General features: G+C 37.3%; 1 protein-coding gene across 2 annotated transcripts in view; it reads left to right on the top strand.

The window, feature by feature from the left end:
* Positions 1 to 20,289, top strand: part of LOC126818519 (potassium voltage-gated channel protein Shab) — a 187,182-nt gene that overhangs the window by 29,110 nt on the left and 137,783 nt on the right. For both annotated transcript variants that reach the window (XM_050545986.2, XM_050545985.2), the window contains exon 2: positions 12,913 to 12,942. In XM_050545986.2, coding sequence (XP_050401943.1) covers positions 12,913 to 12,942 — 30 coding nt within the window. The remainder of the gene's footprint in view (positions 1 to 12,912; positions 12,943 to 20,289) is intronic.

Below are 20,289 nucleotides of genomic sequence, written 5' to 3'. Positions count from 1 at the left end.
GCAGTTTAATACAAAATTATTAACAGCGACAAAATATGTCATGGGTGAAAATCAACGTGTCATAACAAACGACCTATGTCGTCTGGATTGTCACATTTCAATCAAAATCTCAGATATAAAATTATCATAAACATCATACTAAAACGAGCTAAAAGAACGATTTTGTTTCGTTTTGAAAGATGGGACTTTATATGACCTATTGTTGCGTGATCAATTACTATAAGAACCTACAGTTACTGATTTTACTTGCATGCTTCATTCTCCACCCATTAAGGCTAATTCATTGTTTTACCCGCCCCTTGGTGTTCAAAAATCTATTGGGATTATCTAAGGTATGTTTGAGTTCAGTATTGTAATTGACTTAATTATATATTTTTTAAATGCCAATGGGGTTAATTTACGAATGCTCCTTAGAATCCGATTGTTTTCTCTTCTTTACAAACCTTTGAATATTTAAAATCTAACAAGACGGTACGGCAACATATTTTGATTTCAAATCTTGGACCAGTTGAGAATGTAGTCACGCCGAAATAGTCGATACAACCCCTTACGTTTTACTTGGTACTTCTATTACACCTATAACTGTTATCATTACTCAAATGGGCATTGATTAAGCTTACGAGAAATATGATAGTTCATTTCAACCCGAATAGCATTAGCTGAGAAACTGAGTTGAAACTCGAATCGACTCTATTATGATAACAAAATATGCAAGATACATGGACCCAGTTCCCAGATAATGTATGGGTTCAGCCTATAACTAGATCGGTGTAAAAACGATAACGGTGGAAAATAACTGATTGCAAACACCATTTTCCATAGTAAGTGTATTAGTGGTAATGATCTGGTAATGTACGAAACCATTGCTTCATGAATATCTGAGAAAACTGTTAATGTACACCCAAACATGGTTAAGATGATTTGCTGATGACAACGTAAAAAGTGTAGGTTTGATTCATTGCTCTGAAAGCCATTCACCTTTAGTATACCATAGAGAAGCCCTTTAGCATTTCTTGTTAATGACAACGTGCTCGTATAATTTAAACATTTACCTTCGCAGAAAGTGTGTGTTTCTGACATTATGTCATATAAATCTATTTTACCTAGCATGTTGTGATATAATTTCACTTCTAATAAACAGCGAATTGTTGCATGACAGAAGAACCTTAAACCACATGTAGTTGATGAGTCATTTCAAGAAGAATCCAGTTCTCTGTTGTTAGGAAATGAACAAAAGTAGATTTTAATGGTGTAATGAAATAATTATTCTCCGGTTTCAAGGGAGAAAGCACATAAGGAAAATTTGCATAAGTTTAATGGTTATGTTAATAAAATGACAGTAAGTGTTATGCCCTTCAGTAAACTTCCAATGAGTAACGAAAGTCATACCAGGCGACTTCTAGAATGTAAAATGTCATGTCTTTTCAGGGTGTCCAAGAAATGAGAATCAAATCGGGTTTAACATCCTACTTTTCTTCATCAACCGTGCAAATGAAGACGGGCATATACCATGGAGTGTGTTGTGAGGAAACTTTTGCGTGGACAGCGGCGCTACGGCCTACTCTTATTTCTAAGAGTTCTTTAAAGTACACTTTAATGTGTAATGGTGGTCTAGATATATCGTTCCATCCGAACGACTAGACGCTGTTCGCCCGTCCTGCACGACTGACAAGGGGAACCACCTAAAGGTCAGACAGACACGAAAGCCCATAAATAATATACCCAAGACAATTTAGTGCAGAACACCGCCATTATTCCAATAACAGATTGGGCACATAAATCAAAGTCACATCGTCTTGAAGCATTGGGATATAGCATCGGAGATATTGTATGAATTAAGATAATATTATAACTATATTCAATTCTAAACTATTGAATACACCACCAGTCAAGCAAACTCCTATTAAATTACCCCTTCTTATAGTCAAGTCGTGAATATTGATTGGAAGAACACCTCATCTAGACTATAAAGTGAATATTTATCGAATAGAAAATCGGTTGTGTAACATGTCATGAGGTTAATATAAGTAATTGAGAGAGCGAGTAAGTAATAAGGCGAAAACGTGTTTTAATGAAGTAGTAAAGTGACATCTCATCATTCGCCTGAAGTTATGGACACGTCCCCAGAGAATGACCAAGTATTAACATGGTGCATATAATTTCTGAAGAGTATTACTTGAAGTCGGTCATTTGAAGAAGGCCAACTATTCTGTGACCCTTTAGACTGTCCTAATGTCCTACCTGCTCATATTTATACCAGTTGGCTTCGTTATTCTTTTAGGGGCTTTAGGTGCCCTAATGGTTTAACGCGTGTGATTCAAAGGTCTTTCAATGACAAGGAGTAGAGTCGCCAGTCCAACCTCGGGAGTTTTCTCCAGGTCTTTTGGGTTATCCCCACTGTTAAAGACAAGCTACGCGCAAGCGAATTATTGAAATAAAATTTAACCATATAGTAGTCCCGAAATAACCTAGTTTGTGTCGAATGGACGTTAAACCCCATTCGCAATATAATGTGGATTAGTGTCTGAAAAGGGCAAGTGACGACCAACCACTTTAAGCTGAATTATTTGCGCATCCAAAAGGTATCTGAAAGGTGGCCCGGGGTCAGTCATTCTGTTGTAACATATTTTAGATATAGCGATTTAAATATACTATGGAAGGTATATGTTTTAGGTAAGTCATAATTAGTTTTGGAGGCATATATAAGCAGATGATTGGCGTTTAATTTGTTCAGGGTATGAAGATAGCCGTGACCGTTAACTAAACTAAATACATGTATTGTCAAGATTGAGTAACAGCAACTGTCAGTTCCACATGTAAAGTATAAGCCGGGGATCTGTCAGAGGAGCAAACTTCTGATGGAAAATGTCAAAGATCTTGAGTTATTCGACAGTTAAGCGCTCTTGAAAGATCAGATATATTAAAAACTTTCTTTTTGCTACCTTTCACAAACGGAATATTTAGTTTTCTCCTGGTATATAGGCGAATAGACGATATTCTATTGCCAACATATTTCTCATTTTGTCACACCTATCATAGCCATTAATATTGTATTAAAACGGTGTGCTATATATTTATGTAGTACTATATAGATCTTACCAGCTGGTCAATAAAATCTTTATTAATAAATAAAACCAATAATAAATATTACGCGAATTGAAGCAGTGGGTGGGGGGGGGAAATCATGTCTGATGATCCACTTTAAGTAATTATATATACTGACAAAAAGAATAATATTATCGATAAGTGAGATAAAGTCTTATGAAAAATACCCAGTTGTTGAATGCCATTAGCCGACGCAACTGGTTAGACATAAATGTAGAAACGGAATCGTCCTTTTTCAGCGCGAAATACTGTATCAATAACGGAATGCCGTAGCCTTCCAAAAGCATATTAAAGTATACTGAATTCTAGCCCACAGATACCACCGTTTTATTCCCTTTTATTGTTTTAGTCAACTTCAGATATATGATTTAACATCAGTGCCGGGTGTAGGTGAAGAAAGGCCCTAGGTTATGTCACTTATGCCACCATCCAACCCCACGACTAGATCAAGATGTGAGTGTGTTTTAAACCCCATTGAGCAAAGCCGAGGATAATGATGGACTTTTAAGACTACAGTGCCTGAGGCCCCCTAAATCTTGAGACCATAGGCTTTAACATGCCATGCCATGCGTATGGGAAAAAATGGCATTGTATATCATTGCTATATTACACAGTATTCGTATTTACAAGGCATTCTTTTACCAAGCTTTATTTTTAGTCACAATGAACCCACCCTTTGGCCATCGGAAGTGATCCAAATCTTTATTACAATCGTGATCAATACCTCGATATAAATACCGCAATCCGAGTCTTGGAAAAGTGTCATAATGACATCTATTACATGTGCACTTCGTCATTCTGTTTGCTGAACAAAAAGAGCACGCGTACATTTTTTTTAAAATCATGATTTAGGTATCTAATGTTATTTATTTTATTTAGAAATATTCATATAGATAAATCACATCGCAGCAAAGTGAAAAATTAGCTTGGCATTAGCACACTTTTATGGAAATTCAACGACGTATACAAAGTCTCAGTCATAATTTCTCGTTATTTGGCCCCGGTCGAGAAAACCGTGACAAAAGAGCAGCTCCCCCATTTCTGGTCAAGAATCAGGGCTATGGGTCTATCAAGAACTCTCGCCTATCTTGGAACGTTAGATCACTGACTATTTTCTCCATATGGAGCCTGAACTTGTCATGGATGAACGGCTCAAGCTGGTCCGGTTCCTTAGTGGCCGAACTTCCCGATCCACGTCTTCACCGAATCGTTGTCCTCATCCTCAGTCTCCTAGACCCTGTTCTTCTTGTGGGTGTCCCTATACTGCTTCATCCGCTTACTTTATCAACCAGTTAACTCGCTCAATCTTCTGATCATCACCCAGAACTATGGGAGTCGATCTCTTCTTCTCGGTTTGGCTGCGCGGGAGGTGTGTATGTATGCGAGCGCGCGGGAGAGAAGTGGGGGGTATTTACGGGACAAGGTGAAACTGTTTGAGAGTCTCCATTTTCTTGGTTTGTATGGAGTGGCTTAATCGGGCATGCTTCTTCTTTGGGTCTGTCTTCTAGGAGGCTGCAGGCATGTTTACTAAGCAGCAAAAGAAACGTCAGGTTGGGGTTGGTATGTTACTCTGAATAGACGCATTGCAAAAAACTTGCCAAATGTTTTTATTGTATATTTGTGACCACATCTCCAACTTTACCTGGGAAATAAAGCTCCTTCCCAAACACCGAATTGAACCCAGGAAATGTTTTTAAAAACGCAACCTGCCTTCTGAGATGGTAATGTGTTCTCCATGATTTTCATGTAACTCATGCTGCACGTGCTGTTCACCGGGACCCACCCTATAAAATGCACCCCATACCTGGTTGAATCATTCACACTACAACGTCATCAACATGCCACCACTCACGACAGCTCAGAGGAACCAGGTGCTTGGAAGACTCGACGCTGGCCACACTGCCCAAGCCGTTGTCAATCACTTCCAGGGCAATGTTCGGGGCATCTACAGGCTTCAGCAACGCTTTCGGGCCACCAACACCACGGATGATCGCCCCCGAACTGGTAGACCAAGGGTTACCACAAGGCGACAACACCTCCATGTTGTGCGACAGCACGTGCAGAATTCCTTCACACAGACATCTGAGACAGCACGTCAGACAGTGGGAACACACGGAAGACCCATTAGTACCGATACAGTGCGCAGACGTTTTACCAGAGAGAACATCCATTGCCGTAGACCTTATCGTGGACCGATACTCACCCCTTGCCATCGACGTGAACGTCTACAGTTTGCCCAACAACACCAGAACTGGCGGGCGACACAGGCAATGGAGAACTGTTCTGTTCACAGATGAGAGTCGGCATTGCGTATCAACTGCAGATGGCAGGACCAGAATATGGCGTCGACGTGGCCAGCGTTATTCTGACCAATGTGTCATGGAACGAGACTCATGGCGAGGCCCAAGCATAATGGTTTGGGGTGGAATCGGCCTGAAGTGCGCTCTCAGACCCCACGTCATACCACATTTCGCACGTCATCGAAACAACGTTTTCGAGCATGACAACGCCCGTGCCCACACTGCCAGAGTTACTCGGGACTTTCTACAGCAGAACGGTGTCAACGTTATGCACTGGCTAGCCCTTAGTCGGGACTTAAACCCGATTGAACATCTTTGGGATGAAATTCAGAGGAGACTTAATAACGTCGTACAGAGACCAAACACAGCCGATGGATTGCGCCAGGCTTTTCTGAGAGTGTGGTTCCAGGTGCCAATGGCGTTCATCAATCGTCTGGTCCATTCGATGTACAGACGCTACATGGAGAGAGGGAGAGAGAGAGAGAAATGTGTTTAACATCCACTTGACACAAACTAGATCATTTCAGGACACCGATATGGTTCAATTTTATTTCAATAATTCGCTTATGGTTCAATGGGAGGAAACCAGAGTACCCAAAACCCACGAGGTTAGACAGGTGACCCTACTTCTTGTCATGTACAACCGGGGAATCGAAACCACGCCAGTTGACTCAATGACAGACCCTATGCTTGAAAGCACACGCGCTAACTATTCGGCTATCCATCCCCCACCCCCAAAGTTGTTCAGTCTAGTCTTTGAGATTGTGTACTCGGTCACTGGTGATGCCAGTGGCAAATGCTCCATAGTCAGAAAATCTGCCCTCATATCTCCCACTAGTGAAAAATACTTTTTGAAATAAACGAAGCATAATTCATTGTGTATCGGGTGTAAAGATTTCGAACTTTGCATTTTTATTTTAAAATTTTTGCTTTTTAAAATTATGTTGTTTAAAGCATGTTCCCCTACTAATCACTAACATAGAAGTATTGTTTTCTAAAGAGTTACACTGTTATTGCAACAAAAATGGGACTTAATATGTTGTTAACATATCAACCGGGGTGGAAGCAGAATATAAGCCCTATACTTAGTCTGCCAGTCATATAACTGATGTCTTATGGTAAGTTGGTTTAATCAAACCGAATACCATACAAATTCTAAAATCAACTGATCGTATGGTCATTGGGCTTTAGAGACATATCTAGACTAATTGTTTTTAACATGCTTAAACCCATTAAAACCAATTTGAGCACCAGGGATGGGGGTACTATTTCAATACAGTCCGACATTATTGTATTTAATTCAGAATAAACAATGACAATCAAGTATGTAGCATGCATAATGACTTCCTGTTTTGAAATGGCTTAAGTCTTGCTTGTATGACAAAAATACATTCTTAAACGCCTTATATCTCTTGAGATGAGTGGTTAAAATATCAAATATATCATGCAACTAAAAAGATGGATATAATATTCACACAACTAATTTGTATAAAAATCAACTGATATTGTATTGTGTTAACTCGTCTACATATCATCCAGTCTACACAATTGTACGACTCAAAGAGCGGGGGGGGGGGGGGCGAATGGGCGTATGCGAGCACCTTAGATCATAAGATCTGTTATTGAGTCAATTTTTCTCCCTGTGTGTATAAGTCAACCATTCTCTGATACAAGACCGTTTTATGTCGTTTATTATGTGCGGTTGTGGAGGATAAGTTTCCACGCCATACCATCTAATTAAGATCAGATTACTATTACGTTTCGTTTATTTTTTGGTTCCGAATTTTACAATAGCCTACATTGTAATCTCACCCACTTTCTATGAAAACCGGGTTCTGCCACTGACAGTATCAACCATTCATACTCTTACACAAAACCCGTGTGTGTGTGTTTTATCACCCGCTTCCATCGAACCTGGATTTTAAAATTCACACAAAATCACCACAATACGAAGTCAAGTGTATTAGAACAAACAATTTGATTGGTTGATTTTTGATCTGAGTATATCTTAAAGGAAATTATGTAAATGAAGTACAACATTAAAAAAAGTAATTGACATCTTATATTAATCAGATTGTCATATCATATAAGTTTCCAAAAATAGAACTATTATATAAGATGACAAACAATCCACAACAGTCGATGTCCTTTCAGAAACCGTATAGAAACCGACAGTAGTCATATATCAATATATAAAAATATCATACGTAGGTGTGTTAAATGAGCAATCTAATTTAAAAGTATGAAATTATCGATATTTGTGATCATATAGATTCGACTTGACAATGAAGTCAATGTGTTGCCGTTATATGAGCAAAATAGATTAAATATTCTGATTTAATATGTTTTCTACCTCAATAGGTGTTCACAATAATGTGAAATTAAATTAAATGAAATGTGGTTTAACGTCCTACTTTTTTACACCGACTGGGCTAATGAAGACGGCCATACGCCATGTGCTTATTAGAGAAATTATGCCTGGGCAGCGGTGGTCTACTCTTATTTCGAATCAAACTGTCCAGGGTTTTTTGAGGTGCACACCAATGTGTACACGGGATCTCGGGTTTTCGTCACATCCGAACGACTAGACATTGTCCTTGCCTGACCCGGCCCTATCCCTATTTACATCTCGTGACCTATGACGAAATCTGTAATAGGTCTTAGCTTTTAACCCTAACCGTTTCAGCACAAATTTACATATCTTAACACTGATTGGCCAGTTTTGAGCTTCCAATATGTCTGCCTCTAAGACCGATAGTATTTAAGCCAGATAACTTTAGCATAAACAATTTGTCTACAATATCACCTTAGGTGGAAGTGGACGTAAAACTCTAGAAACGAACGAAGCATAAACAAACTTGTGTACGATATCACCCTTGGTGGAAGTAGACGTTAAACTCCAGGAACGAACGAACATCATAATTACTATCTGCCCGCGTGTTTAATGTACCAATATGTATATATTCGGTGGAAACCGGGTATGGACGTTTGGGGTATGATCCAATATTGTGAAGTCACGCATTGCAGAATTGCCAATTAAAGGGGAAGACCAACGATTTTCAACAAGGTTTCCATAAATCTTAAATATATATTGATAAATAATCCCCTCTGTAACACAAGCAAAAAAGTTTTTTGTAAGCGAGAAATTATTTTTTATTAAACCAGAAGTGACATAGTTGGTTCAACACGCTCACTGGTCTCTATAGTAAGCATACAGATTTGGCACAAGTTTACTGCTGTATTGTGTTAACGTGTCGTCCTTTGGCCAAAAATCTGATCAAATGGGTTGTTTATTAGTTTATTATAAACACGAATTTATGTTTTTTTAAAGCCGCCGCGGAAATTCACTCATACTGAACAGTACGCTGTGCCTCAATTCACACCACATGGCTAATTGTTTACATCACGTGGTTTGATTGACAGCTTGCAAGTGAGAGATGTTTCATCTGCTTGAATGTTTTTCTGCGTGCTGAGTCTGCTGACATTGTTTTTATTTATTTCAACGAACTTGTGGCACATATATATTCAAATAAATATATAAATTTCCAAACACAATACAGCTGTAAACTTATGCCAAATCTGTATGCTTACTATAGAGACCACTGAGCGTGTTGAACCAACTATGTCACTTCCGGTTTTAATAAAAATTAATTTCTCGCTTACAAAAACGTTTTTGCTTGTGCTACCGATGGGATTATTTATCAATATATATTTAAGATTTATGGAAACCTTGTTGAAAATCGTTGGTCTTCCCCTTTAATATGGGTAAATTTGGAGAGAGAGAGAGAGAGAGAGAGAGAGAGAGAGAAAGAGAGAGAGAGAGGGGATTTAACGTCCACTCGATACATTCGAGACTAACATATGGTTCAATTTTATTTTAACATTTCGATTGCGCGTAGGGGTCTTTAGTAGCAAGAAGAAACCGGAGGACCCGGAGAAAACCCACGAAATTGGACAGGCGACGCTACTCATTGTCACATAGGCCTACAAGCGGGGAATCGAAACCACACCAGTTGGCTCAATGACAGACCTTATGATACAACGCGCTAAGCATTCGGCCATCCAACCCCCTAAATTTGGAGGAACATTCTCCGTTACATATTTGCCGCAAATGTTATTATCTTCTACTTCGTGGCATCACCCTGGAAAAGACTTCTGTTTGAGGCTTGCTATTTTTAATAATAGTGGATCACTTTAACATTCGATATGTACAAATCACCGTGCTTATGCTAAATAAATGGCTGAAATGCATAAGTTAAAACTCTGTAAAAAATAATCAAGTTGAGTTCTAAGCATCAACCAAGATTAATCAAACCCATTAAGTTACACGTAATGTGTTTAAAATACTATGACGTTTCATTTCAATTTGTCAATTTATTGGTTTTGTAATGCGCCTTAAGGCGCTACGCCATAACTGTTAAATTAAGGATAGTATTTCTACTCGAGTCACAGAAACTGTGATTACTATGTGAGATGTTTTATAGAGATTAATTCTAACTGCTAGTTGGTTTGATCAAAATAAGTCATTATAAGATGAAAACACCCTGTAGGAATATATCGATCCACACGACCATTTAAATGTATACCAATTAAAACTATTTATTATCCACATGATTAGTATCGTTGTAAATGTTAAAGCGGCAGTCCCAGATCCACAGGGCACCAGTTGATATGAGTGGTACAAGAACACCACAGTGTAAAGAAATAGGCCCAATTAGCCTACCCGCTGCTTTAAGCTCCAAATATTGATTAGTATCGTTGTAAATGTTAAAGGGACAGTCCCAGATCCACAGGACACCAGTTGATATGAGTGGTACAAGAACACCACAGTGTAAAGAAATTAGCCTACCCGCTGCTTTAAGCTCCAAATATTGAGCCTGAGCCGTTGGAATATGATAGCCCGATTTGCTGGACGGTGTTACGGGGAATTTGAGGAATAATCGCCAATGGAAATTGCAAATTTGTATTTCTACAGATTAAGTACAACATACCGTCAAACAGGTGTATAACAACCGAGTGAGGGTTTTCCTGAGTTAACTAATTTGATTCATTAGAATAAACAGAATTACTATATAACACAGTAACCTATTTTATATATTATAAAACGGAGAAATCTAAAGCTGCTGATTCAATTCTCTAAGAGATTGTAACGTCTGTGCAAATGTGAATTTTGTTCTTGTCATAATTCATATCCGATATCTCTGTTCACATGATTGATATGTGGAGTCAGTCACACAGTTTTTAAAACGTATATTACATCACCAGTTTAACTAGCCTATTAGCGATAGACTAACGTCTCTGCGTATAGACATATGGCCTAGCGAGTCACTATCTAAATCTTGGAGAAGAAGTACAAACGCACTATTATGAGCCAGTGACCCCGCATGACGCCATGGAAGCCATCTTGTAATTGTGACGCGCAATTGTCAAAATGGGTAACACCGTTGAGATCAGGCGTAAACATTTTAAACTCCATCCAATTCCTTACAGTAAATCTCTCCTATGTTTTCTGTATCTGTAAATTATGTTGTTATGATAGTTTTAAGGTTAAGAACGTGAAATGGAATGAAGCCATAGCGCCATTGTTTGATAGAGTAGGAAAAAGGAAATATTATCATTATTATTTTCTCTAAAAATCCATCACGGTTATATCATCATAGTGTCTGATGGCGGCTTCCACACTGGTAATAATGTTACATGTTATATATTGACGAGCCTTAATGGCCTTTATCGGGCTGGGTTGAATGATTGGGAATTGATTTGATGGGTTATTTCACTATTTTCTTTATACGTCGCTTCACTAACATTCTATATCAAAACCATAAACTTGCAATATGAAATAACGTCTATAAAACAGGCTGTGAAGACAAGATCTCATTTCCATCGACATCGGAACCACGGTAATATAATTTAGCTTAAGGAAATTGTGATTGACTGGATATAAAGTTAAAGGATAAAGGACTTTTGTAATGGACTGTTCACCCTTCTAGCTAGTCGGCCTTGCTATTACCTTCTACAGATTCGGAAGATAAAAATCGTTTTGTGGTAGGTCTATATAAAACATACGAAAAAAAAATCTTGGCTAATCATGAGAGAGCGAGAGAGAGAGAGAGAGAGAGAGAGGGGGGAGAGAGAGAGAGAGCAGGTTAACGTGCACTCGACACAAACTAGGTCATTTTGGAATTAACAAATGGTTCAAGGCACTGACTCACTAACCAGGAGGTGCCCCTTAACTTTCGGGCAGACGGGTAAAGTGAAAACAAAAATTAATATGTCATCTGGTTGGCAAAATAAAGTGCCCGAAATCTAATAAAACACTAATTTTACTTTTCTTTTAATTGAATACCACGAATTTGTACTGAATTGAGTATAGATTGTCTGGAGTCACTCTATTTTGTGCGACATTTTTCGGGCATCGATTATGTTTTGTGAATGCAGCTGCAACAGTCTGATTGGATGGTTGGAATTTGGGTCGGCATAGAGTGGGATTTTCTAGCCCTCCCACCCCCCACTCCGCCGGGCCTGACAATATCTAGTCCGTTTTAGCTTATCGGAATAGGAGATCACGTGGCTAAGTGGGTAAGACGCTGGCTCGCTAGCCTGGAGTTCGGATGTTCGATCCCTGCATTAGCCGAGAAAGTTCATCCAGATTTTCCGGCGTGGTTTTCCCTTGTCAGTGATGCAGGACGGAGGGCCTGACAAGGACAGCTGTCTAGTCGTTCGGATGGGACGAAAAACCGAGGTCCCATGTACCTATTGGCGTGCACGTAAAAGATCCCTTGGCAGTTGGAATTCGATATAAGAGTAAGCCGTAGCGCCGCTGCCCGGGCAAAATTTCCCTCATAGCACACTGTATAGCGTATGCCCTTCTTTATTAGCCCAGTTTAGGAGCAGAACAGTAGGACGTTAAACCCCATTTCATTTCATTTCATTTCATTTCTTATCGGAATATCTTGCAGTCCGCTGTGTTGGTTTAATTTAACGAGGTCTTTTAGGTAGAGGCATTTGCAACCAGTTAAAATGTTTCAAGGCGGATTTGGATCTGCCTATTATATACGTGCTGTTGTGTTTTGGATTTTTGAAGATGTTGACTAATGGATGCTGGAAGTCTTAAAAATTAGGGGTACTAAGAAGTGGATTCAAAAGAACATTTGCAGTATTTATATTTGATGGAGTCAGAATATAAAAAAATTTAGGGAGCGATTACAGAATATGTCCTCCAATATCGTTTAGCAGTATACCTTACCCAGGATAAGGCCGATGTTGTGGCAATGTATTTCTAAAGTCTAACCGAATAACAATATGATCATGCACACGTGTTTAGTGTTTAAAGCATGGCTTGACCCAGAGTCAAAGTCTGTTTATGTTCGAACTTCTTGTGCAAACCAGCCTCGTTATGAAGTAATTATCTTTACTTGCTTTAAAAACTCTCCATTACAGTGATGACGATTTTAAAATGGCTTGTAATTGTATTCCATAGCTTAATTGATTTCATTTTCAATTGCAGGCGTTCATCCCGAACAACGCCGTTATGGAGGTAAGAATTTTTATATTACATATTATATGTAATTGTTATCAGTATCTATTCATTCGTGATGTTATGACCATGTTTACATATTTATATATTTTATGAGACAACAACAGTCAAGCTTTATTTTCAAGATGTACCCCCCCCCCTCCTAGTTATTGTAATTTGGATGCAGACCTACTTTTTTTTCTTGCTTATTCCGTTTACCCCCTTCTCTTCATTTCCACTTCCGTGGACTTTTTGGTTTGAAATTGAATTGAAGAAAAGGGGTGAATTTATATTTTCTGTTGATGATTATAGAGGTTGGTTATACAATGTGAGGTACTTACTTACATGTTGTCTGCTATATCTCATCGAAGGAAGCGGTCATTAAATAAACCCGTTTCATGCATGGTTGGATGTTTATTTGTATATGCTACTTTTAGTTTGTGTATCTGTCCGTATTTCCATGGTGAACCTCAAACAGGCATTGCACACGACTCTGTGGACATGTTAGGGCAGGTTGTGTTCGAAAAGTCTTATATTTTGTTATTGTTTTTGTCTACCTTTACCCAAGTGAACAATTTGGTTGAGCGTGCGTGCGTGTGTGTGTGTGTGTGTGTGCGCGCGTGAGTGTGTGCGAGAGAGAGAGAGAGAGAGAGAGAGAGAGATGAACTTGTGTCGGTTGAACTTTAAACCCCATTTGTTTGCCCCTCTTTGTAATTACCTTTTGGTCATACTTTGTTAAAGATCCGAATTGTGCCTTGTTTAAAGATTGATCAATGTCTCTAAGAGAATATATAATTTGTACTTGAAAGTAGAAGAAAACACTTTATCACCCAATAATACATTCTACAGTAGATATCGCTTGTGTGATATATTTCATAATCTACTGCGATATCTCCTTAGGAGATATCGCTTTACATGAATTTGATTGGGCAGTTGAAAAGGAACTACATGTACTTTTTTTATTTTCAAAGAACAGTTCATTTCTTAATAAAAGTAACTTTTTTTAAATTAAAAATGAACTATTGTTATTCAATTAACCTTGATAGAAACACTGGGTCAATATAAAGGACTTTGCAATGGTTGAATTGCTGTCAAAAAATGATGTATCACTACGCCGTAGAGTTCAGTAAAAGTGAAATCTACAGCAAAGAATTATATTTATCTATTTGTGCATGTAAGAAGGGATTGGGTGATAAATAGAATCTCCTACTCGTCTTTTTTGATATCAAAAAAGACTGGTAGGAGATTCTCTATATATCTTTTTTAATTGCCATGGCTATTTCTGGCTTCCACTCTGCTTCAATATTTGACCTTTTACGAGATCAGAATGGGTTTATTTAATAAAATCATTTGAAGTTACGGAATGGCTTTATTTCGTAGAAATGGCTATAAGGAGTACCACAAGTATACGGGAGCCCATCAGTAACACTATCATAAAATTGCGGAAATTGTGCTTTGTGTGTAATTTTGTAAGTTATCTTCATCATGTATTGGTGTGACCATTTGCCCCAGAAAGTTTTGGTTACCATTTGTTTGAAATATTTTAGGTTTTGATGCATACGTAAGGCATACACCTAGCCAAAATTGTTGTTGCATAAATGGGCATTCATAGACATCAACCAGACTCTCTAGACAAATTGCTATGCAGATGCATGGAAGAATCTAATATTCCTCCTCTTTTGAATTGCTTTAACACGATTTACGTTTTATTACACGAACTGTCGTAATTATTGATGTGAACATGTTACAGCTGTATAAAATCTTATTAGCGATTAGAACAAGCTGGAAGTGATGGGGTGGTTCATTCAACCTGTATAATGTAAATGTTAAACCATGCGATGTTTGTCCTATTCAGTTATGTGTCAATATAAGTTAGATGTTCCAAAACATCATGGAAACGACATGTTAGAAACCATTTATGTGAAACTTCAGTTAAATGAATATAAAAATAAATGTGATGAGATCATCTACCAAATAATCTGTAGGTCCAGTATTAAAGCCAAATAACAGTTTGTTGACGCTAAATATGTTGTGATAAATAATAAGTGCGTCATATTTCCGTTCCTGTAACCTATCAGAGTTATCGCCCTTCTTTTGCAAACGCTCAAAATATATTTTTTTCCCAGTCAATACCTTTAATACCTTTAATTAAGAAGTTGAAACGCCTTCACAGTTTCTTGAATTGTGCTTTAATTATATTGAACTATGCTACTTTAAACTCGTGAATATAATGCCATTTCGAAATATACTCTGTTTGATTATATGATTAGGTTGTTTTGGAGATTATTTAGCTTTTCATCAATAAAATCCTACGTGGGCGTACGGTTGGTTGCTTTTATCGCCAGTTTCCCAATTTAACACCATCGATTTTTGATTAATTTATTTGGAGATTTGGTTCATTGCTAAGTAGTTGCATGAAAGCCGTGAGTTGAAAGCCTGTCGGTTTTTGGTTGTGTCATAATTTACCGTGTCATCTTTACCTTTTTGCTTTTCAGCTTGGGCATTGTAATTTAATTTTGAGGGGTATTTAGAGTCGCCATTTTCTTTCTTAATAAAAGACATGGCCCATTACAGGCTCAATTAAACATAAGTTATGCAAGAGCTAAATCTGCCTATTGCAGGTCTTTTTCTAGGCCTGAAATGTTATCTAAATTATTAATTAGACATTAATTAAACATACATTATGCAAGAGCTAAATCTCTCTATTGCAGGCATTTCTTTAGGCCTGAAATGTTTTCTAAATTATTAATTAGACATTAATTAACCTATCCAGACCATTATCAACTCTAGATGGCATCGCTAGCCTGCGATCTTTAGTGGATTATGAGTCGATTTACTGCATAACTTTCCTTCACGATTTAACAATTAAGTGGATAATCGAGACTATGCTGTTTATCGTACTGACTTTAGTAATGATGATCGAGGCTAGGTGGACATTTCAATCGCTTATTTCTCGGTTCATAGAGGATCAATTTGAATGAAATTTTCAGGAAATTGCCTTTACATTATCTAGTTTTTAACTATTATAGTGAGACCTGCCAACTCGTTATCGAATCTCCCATAATGTATCTTTAACTTATCCAGACCATAATCAACCCTCGATGTCATCGCTAGCCTGCGATATTTACTGGATTAGGATCCGCTTTGGTGCTCAACTTTCATTCATGATTAAATCATGAAATTGATAATTGAGACTATGATTTTATTGACCAATTTTAATGATGATGATCGAGGCTAGGCCGAAAATTCAATGCTAAATTCCTCTGTAATTTCAGACGCTTTCAAATATTTCGGTCGGCTGACCCCCTTTCTTGAAACACGGAGACATAAATTTGATTTCAGATATCTTTCTGCCTTGAAATTCGAAATCAATACCTTTTTTGACCCAACTCAAAAATGCGAATTTCATCAATACAGTTCCAGATAATTTAAATAAATTTGCAGTAAGAATGTGATGAATATATACGATACATGACATTTCAGTAGGGAAAGTTGTCAAGACATTATTATCAGACAATCAGCGGCTGTGTGATAGATGGCTTTTACTCCTATATTCATTATTTTTATTACTAAATGTCTTATTTTCCTATACAACTTGCTTGTAAACATGTAATGATATTTTGAACCGCCATTGTATTCCCCCTGTTTGTTTAAAGATATATTAACACTTTGGGATTGTACGCTAGTCGATTTTTACGTAAGAGCTAACTCTGTCTAAGGTCTTTTTCTGCCTATAAATGTTATATAAATTATTACTTAAACATGTATTCACATGACAAGCCCATAAACAACTCTCGAGGCCAGCTCTTGTTCGAGATATTAAATGGATTAGAACCGCGTGCCATTTAATAATTTTACGTTAAAATGGGTAATCAACACATTGTTTATTATCATAGCAATGGTACTTAACATTCACGACTACCTACGTTAAATCTTGTCAAAACGTCAAACACCCATAACTTCGTTGAGAATAAAGTAATTTGACTGAAATCTTTGATATTTATTTTCACTATCAATGTTTGAACTGTTAACACAAGAACGGTCAGCTCTTTATCTAAATCTTACATAATGAATCTTTAGCTGTACATATATATATATATATATATATATATATATATCTAATCTCCATTCCGAGTTTTACACAGTATAACCTTTTAGCGGCATTCACTATTTAGTGCATTAGGCACCGGCCTGTGAAAAATGTTTTGAGTCTAGAGTTGATTTAAAGGGCAAATCCGATAATATTTTGAGGAATAAAACTGCTTAATTTTGTGTTAAAATCCCTTAAAACCCTTTACCTTAGGGCCGATACGTTTTCAAACAACTTAAACCCTCCAGTCTTCATCTGGAAATGGAGACCGGTGTTCTAAGCTGTAAAATTTACCTTTTGTTATCAAGCACAGCACATGAATCATTCATTGTATTAAAGCCTCTAAATCAGTGGTTCTCAGCCTTTTTTTTGGCATCGGCACACCTTAGAACACATGAAAAAATAGCGGCAAACCTGGCTAAATATTTATAAAAAATATTTGAATTTTGCAAAATAAACACATGGCAAGTCACACGACAGACAACCGTAGACACAGACTAGTCATATACAGATAAAATGACTCAAACGAAATAAAGAAAAACATAACTATCAACTTACCGGTAGACACCAGTGAATACTCAATTAGGGATCACGTGGTTTTTCGCATTTTCTTAGTGTGCCGTTCAAAATTTCGCGGCACACTGGTTGAGAATCACTGCTCTATAAAGGAACGGGAATCGATTATCAGGTCACCCAACGAAAAAATTGACCCGAAATCTTTAAAGGGTTACGTGTCTGGATAAGCAGCTTTGACGTTCACGTCCATACGACTCAATATTTTGAGTTGAAATTTTGAGACAAAGTAATACATCATTCCTCTATATTTTTGAGACTCGGGATGGGGGGGGGGCACTTTGGCTGGGACGAAAAAACGAGGTCCCGTGTACACATTGGCGTGCACGTAAAAGATTCCTTGACAGCTGTAATTCGATAAAAGAATGGCGCAAGCCCATCTTCATTAGCCCAGTCGGAGCAGAACAGTTGGACGTTAAACCCCATTTCATTTCATTTCATTTCATCTCAAATCGGGATAGTCCCTTTAAATGAGATATTATATAAAATTAATGAAATTTGGTTTCTTGCAATGATATGATATTACCTCTTTAGAATATTAACAGTCGATCTGAACTTTCTAAAGTAGGGTCCCCATATTTTGTCCTTCCGGTTCAACAAGCCCTATTAATGTAGAAACATGCCAGAACTAGGCCTATTCTTTATAACCGGCGTACACATCCATCTCGCCGCGTACCGATTTATAACAATTGTCATATCCGCCCAACTCCTATTTGTATGCTATAGTCATAAAATGACAAAAGGTTAAACCTAAATATAATGTATTTGTTGGTTTTAGAGAGATATTTATTTTTGGGAAACTACGTCATCTCCCTTCCCACTTTACGTAAAGATAATCGTGGAATCCCGTTTACGTGAATGTGATGAAAGGTCCTGTCTATATAGCTCGTTAGTGATTCCTTAATCGCTGAGGTTAGGCTAAGGCTTTGTTTGATAAATGTTCAATTTCCGTCATGTTGATTTCATCAAGTCTCTTCTTACGGTCGTCAATCTTATCATTGCCTAAAAAACCTGTAACGACACAATTATTGTAGCTTGCAATGGGTACCGCGTTCTACTTTATCTTCCAAGAATGGCAGTTGAAATTGTTTTGCCCATTAGATTCTGGATGTTTATGTTATTTTTATGTAACTAATCAATCTTCTGATCTGAGGTAACTTTGATATTGATGTGTATTTCGTCACCGGACTGCGTCGGCCGCAGTCATTGTCCCCAATCCAGTAACCTTATACGGATTTGTTTGGAAGGGGTCGGGGTAGAAAAATATACCCTTATTTACGTTTTTATTCTTTGACAGAAGTATGTTGTCGTCCGTCCGTCCACCTGTCTTTCCATTCATATTTCTGCAGGTCTTGAATTAACATTGAATCATAATATGTTAGTCCCGAAATGACATGGTTTGTGTCGAGTAGACGTTAAACCATACGTTTCTCTCTTTTTCTCTGTGAAGCAGGTTGATTCCAATAATCGATGTTTGTGGACTGGAGATTAAACAGTTGACTAACCTGACAGCATGGCCATGACCAGACTATCAGTTTTAATTTATTAAGGGAACATAAGAGACAAAGTGGTTGCACGCGACATTGATAAAAATTGAGATATGTGAATGTAATTTGTATTTTAAATATGTTGAATACATGTACATTGAATTATCTTCCCCTGACAAAACACGGAATATTCCGTGTGGGGGTCGAAAATTATGGAAATTTTTTTATATCCAGTTGCATTAAAATCTTATGTATTGAAAATATTCACCAGTTGATTTTTTCAATATATCGGATATTAAAATATTACGTGTATTCAGTGTTGGACATTAATAATATTGCGGCATTGCTGAAGTGGACACAAAACCTTAAATGTCGATATTAAGGCGCAGGGATGATGTTATTGTTGATGTACATAAATTTCCCAATATTAGTTCACGAATTATTTCATTAGCGAGAGTGCAATTATCTTTTAATTTAAATACCAATAACATTATGTCGTCATTCAAATTTTAATCCTGTTGATTAGAAATATCATCCTCATATTAACACTCAAAATTCTAAAATGTTTTTTTATAATTTGGATTCATTTTCAGACAATAAAGGATGTTCTTTGTAGTGAACCAAAACCCAGATCACTTAAACCTTTAACATATATCTAATATTTCATAAAGGTTGTCATGAGACTCAAAACCTCAATCAATAATTAAACCTGAATATATCTTTTCCAAGATTTAAGGATATGTCTAAAAATTTCAAAAACAGCTGTCATGAATCTATTTTGAGACCAGAACCTAAATCAGTTAATCCTTGAGAAATCTATTTCCCAGTTTTAATATCTTCTGTTTAAAAAAGATGTCATCAATCTACCTTGAGACCAAAACCTAAATCACTTAGGCCTCGAAAAATCTTCTCCAAAGATTTAATTAGTGTCAAATATATCAAAAGAACAAAAGGTTGTCACTGAGGTCTAGGCTTAAGACATGGAAGGTGATATTTTATAGTTATCTCCCTTACATTGACTCTCGATCTTGTTAATATCTAACATCAGGTTGGTTTGATTGATGAAATCTTCTAGATTAACCCTTGGATGCACGTTGTTTCCTAAATTCGTATTTCTTCACCAAAAATCAGGGACATTTTATTGTTGACTTGTGAATGGGCTCTCATTTTGACCCCAGTTGCTCAGAGAGTGTACGCGCTTTAAAAAAAAAAAAAAAA

This window comes from Patella vulgata, chromosome 4 (assembly GCF_932274485.2).
Source record: "Patella vulgata chromosome 4, xgPatVulg1.2, whole genome shotgun sequence".
In the NCBI taxonomy this organism is placed as follows: Eukaryota; Metazoa; Mollusca; class Gastropoda; family Patellidae; genus Patella; species Patella vulgata.
This window is presented reverse-complemented; position numbering and strand designations above follow the sequence as displayed.